We start from the raw sequence: 4,384 nt of genomic DNA, 5'->3' as shown, positions 1-4,384 counted from the left end.
TAATAATAATAATAATATAATGAAAATAATAATAATAATAATGTAGGTCGGTCACTTCATGTTATATGAGTCCCAAGTGAAACCGCTTCATCCTGACAAGTCTTGTCCCAGGGCCTCGAGGAACTACCCGACGAAGGGCGCCGCTGCAGGGGGAGGTGGTGGGGGTGGTGCCAGAAGGGCGTAGTACTGGGCATACGCCTCCGGAATGGTGTAGGAGGGCGCTGGTGCCGATGCTGCAGCCGTGGCGCTGTTTGGGTGATAAGGAAACGACTTTGGATAATCGTCACGGATCTTGTGTATGTAATATTCTCTCTCTCTCTCTCTCTCTCTCTCTCTCTCTCTCTCTCTCTCTCTCTTTAAGAAAAGAATAAGTCATAAAAAGCGATAAACTGAATCTCTCTCTCTCTCTCTCTCTCTTCTCTCTCTCTCTCTCTCTCTCTCTCTCTCCTTGGTATCCATTCGGCTTTCATCTCTGCACTTTCGTAAAAAATGTGATGAAAATGATTAAAATTGAAGTAGTGAATAAAATTAATAATGAAAACAAGAAAATAATAACAAATCATGTGAAATAATGGAAAAACCTAAGGATTTAGAATAAACCAACCGACTAATGACGTTCCCGCAAAAATCACTTACCTAGCGGCGCCACTCAGAGCTGTGAAACTCGCTTGGACGCTGGAAGCTGATGCAGCAGCTGAAGCTACTGCTGGCGCAGGTGCAGGCGCGGGTGCGGGAGGAGGCGGCGTTGGGAACAGCGCTAGCTGGGGCGCTGTGGCATCCAGCGGTTGTCCTGGAACCGGGTCGTCGGGGAAGCTCGCTGATATCAGAGCCTGGAATGGTGGCAGAAGTTTACCTTCACTTTTCAAGTCATCAATTCGAAGGAGGAAAGATAGAAGACGCCGAGGATTCCAGAAACATTGGAGGAGCCATAGGCCCTTTCTGCACTAGTGCCCTGGCACAGTGCCTTATTCATCAAGCGAATTCTGGTCCTCCCCCGTCTAGAGGAGGTCGTATTTTTATTACATATAGAACCCTAGGCTCTAAATGCATTTGCTCGGGTACAAACGAACTTGTACATTAAAATTTTTTGAGGCTCTGGGTATAAAACGCACCTGGTTGAATGTATATCAACACATTGCATTGATTGCTCGTTTCTGTTGGTACTCTTGTTTATATTTTTTTTCACCTTTCTGAGAAATTTTTGTTAAATAAAAAAGAAATTCGCAATGGGAAAATTTCACACTTTTTTTTATAGTGATTTTACTCGTCTCGAGAAATCAAACCTATTCAAGGAATTCATCAGGATAATACTTTTTCTACTTCAAAGAAGGTCTTCTCTAGGGCTTACCTGCTTCATATATTTAGAAGTCTTCTCTAGAGCTTACCTGCTTGCTATATTAAAAGAAGGTCTTCTCTAGAGCTTACCTGCTTATTATATTAAAAGAAGGTCTTCTCTAGAGCTTGCCTGCTTACTATATTAAGAGGTCTTCTCTAGAGCTTACCTGCTTATTACATTAAGAAGTCTTCTCTAGAGCTTACCTGCTTATTACATTAAGAGGTCTTCTCTAGAGCTTACCTGCTTATTACATTAAGAGGTCTTCTCTAGAGCTTACCTGCTTACTATATTAAAAGAAAGTCTTCTTTAGAGCTTACCTGCTTCCTATATTAAGAGGTCTTCTCTAGAGCTTACCTGCTTATTACATTAAGAAGTCTTCTCTAGAGCTTACCTGCTTACTATATTAAAAGAAAGTCTTCTCTAGAGCTTACCTGCTTATTATATTAAGAGGTCTTCTTTAGAGCTTACCTGCTTATTATAGAAAATGGTACCTGCTTATATTAAAAGTAGGTCTTCTCCAAAGCTTATTATAATAAATGGTGCTGCTTATCATATTAAAGGAAGGACTTCTTTAGAGCTTACCTGCTTATTATAATAAATGGTATACCTGCTTATCATATTAAAAGAAGGTTTTCTTCAGGGCTTACCTGCTTATTATCACAAATGGTACCTGCTTATCATATTAAAAGGTCTTCTCCAGGGCTTACCTGCTTATTATCAGGGCTTACCTGCTTATCATATTAAAAGAAGGTCTCCTCTAGAGCTTACCTACTTGTTATAATAAATAGTACCTGCTTATCATATTAAAAGAAGGTCTCCTCTAGAGCTTACCTGCTTATCATAATAGATGGTACCTGCTTATCATTTTAAAAGAAGGTCTCCTCTAGAGCTTACCTGCTTATTATACTCCTGCATGAACTGCTGCATGGCCAAAGAAACCTCAGGTGTGAAAAAGGTAGCTGGGGGAGCGGCTGGCCCTGGGGCAGCAACCAAAGGTGTCCCCGTCACCTGGGGCAACGGGCCGCCCAAGGCGAAGTCGTTGTCCAGGGACAGGAGGACGAGAACGGACACCAAAAGGATTTTATCCTGCGGCAGGGAATCGGATTAGACTTTGGGATCCTTCTCTCTAGATGATTCACATCATTACATTATATAAATCAATTGGAACTTCAGAAGTTCGTGCGAAGATGTAGGGCAGTAGTACTACCTTGATGCAATTCAACTTGCTTTTTAATAGTTTACTTACATTTTTTTTTTAATTTATTTATTGATTTGTATATTTTTGTGTTTTCCTGATAAATAATCTCCTTTTTCTCTATTTCCCCTTTAACTTAGCTCACTTTCTAATGCACAACCTCATATTCTCTGGAAGCTTAAAAGAATTTCAAGTCAGTGACTCTTGTGGTGGGCTTGTTCCTATGAACAGGGTTCAGCTTTTGAATAACAATAATAATATGAATGATTATACCAATAATATTAATAAAAATCAGAAGATGAACCCTATTCATAAGGAACAAGCCCACCAGAGGGGCCACTCACTTGAAATTCAAACATTCAAAGAATAATATGGTGTTCATTAGACAGAAATAAGAGCAGGTAAAGGGAAATACAGAAAGAAGAGATCACACATTGAAAAGAGAAAAAGGAAGTTTGATAAATTATTAAATAAATAACAAAAATTTGAGAAAAATATTAAAATGCAAGGAGAATAGTATCTGGGTTTGTAATGCATTGCATCTTCGAACTTCTGGAAGTTCCAGGTGCAAGAGGTTCTCATGAGGAGAGAGACATATAATTAACCCTAATTTGAATTTTTTTAGCACTGTTGACCCCGTGATCAGATCTTACTATGAAACTTTATAATGATTATTTGTCTGAGATATTATTATTATTATTATTATTATTATTATTATTATTATTATTATTATTATTATTATTATTATTATTATTATTATTATTATTCAGGTGATGAACCATGTTCGTATGGAACAAGCCCACCAAAGGGGCCACTGACTTGAAATTCTTTAAGCTTCCATATGACATTATGATGTTCAATAAAAAGTAAGAGACATTGGCAAATTAATAAACAGATAAAAATGTATTGGAATGCAAAGAGAATGAATTCACAAATGGATACAAATGTAAGTAAATGATTTAAATATAAAAGGAGAAATATATTAAGAGTAGTAATGCTTTGCGTTTTCGCCCGAAATAAAACTTGCGCTTACCATCTTCAGCCGCGAGTCTACGTATGTTGGACCTCCTCAGAAGTCACTTCTCTGCCCAAAGGGAGAGGACACCCCTTCCTTTTATATATATATAACGCCACCGAATTTGGACCTTGGCGAAGTTTTTTTTTGTGTCCGCTGTATTGTATTCGAAAATGCGCATCGATCCGAGCCGCACCTTTCGCCGATAACAATGAAACCGAATGTTTATTGATCTTTTCGCTTATATGTCAGGCGGTGTGACCTCTGACCTGATTGGTTTTCCGTGGAGTGGAAAGGTCTCTCTCTCTCTCTCTCTCTCTCTCTCTCTCTCCTATCTCTCCTCTCTTCTTCTCTCTCTCTCTCGAAACTAGGCTATGGGATTCCAATAGATATTTAGTTAAGTGTGCGAACCCTCTCCTAACAATTGTTTCATAGCGCAACTGCTTTGAGGTTCTCCTCCTGTTACGCCTTTCAGACCTCTCTACTCTCAATTTCCCCTTCAGTGCTGAATGCCCTTTAGGTCCCAGCGCTTGGCCTTCGGCCTGAATTTTATATTCCAATTCATATTCCAAGAGGAACGTGACACCGCGTCGGGCGGTTTAATAATAAGCCATCATATTATACCCATCAGCCCCACCCACGTCGTGTCTGAAGAGGAAGTTTCTTTACAGGGAAGCAAAAACTGGGTTTAAATGTGAGATTCTCTCTCTCTCTCTCTCTCTCTCTCTCTCTCTCTCTCTCTCTCTCTCTCTCTCCCGTCGGATCATCGCTATTAAAACGCACACCTTTCGTTCGGAGTTTTCATTTGTTCCAGAAAGATATATCCTAAATTGTACAT

The 4,384-nt window shown here is 39.4% G+C and overlaps 1 protein-coding gene across 1 annotated transcript in view; it reads right to left on the bottom strand.

Annotated features, from left to right (window-relative positions):
* Positions 1–3,627, bottom strand: part of LOC135199873 (nematocyst expressed protein 3-like) — a 4,920-nt gene extending 1,293 nt beyond the window's left edge. Inside the window, exons 1-4 of the mRNA XM_064228008.1 lie at positions 3,565–3,627; positions 2,231–2,422; positions 637–830; positions 1–247 (exon numbers count right to left, since the gene is read on the bottom strand). The exon at positions 1–247 is cut by the window's left edge and continues 1,293 nt beyond it. Of these exons, the coding sequence (XP_064084078.1) occupies positions 124–247; positions 637–830; positions 2,231–2,422; positions 3,565–3,567 (513 nt within the window). The 5' untranslated portion in view covers positions 3,568–3,627 and the 3' untranslated portion in view covers positions 1–123. The remainder of the gene's footprint in view (positions 248–636; positions 831–2,230; positions 2,423–3,564) is intronic.
* Positions 3,628–4,384: the final 757 nt, after the last annotated feature.

The sequence above is a fragment of the Macrobrachium nipponense genome, chromosome 26 (assembly GCF_015104395.2).
Source record: "Macrobrachium nipponense isolate FS-2020 chromosome 26, ASM1510439v2, whole genome shotgun sequence".
NCBI classification, from domain to species: domain Eukaryota; kingdom Metazoa; phylum Arthropoda; class Malacostraca; order Decapoda; family Palaemonidae; genus Macrobrachium; species Macrobrachium nipponense.
This window is presented reverse-complemented; position numbering and strand designations above follow the sequence as displayed.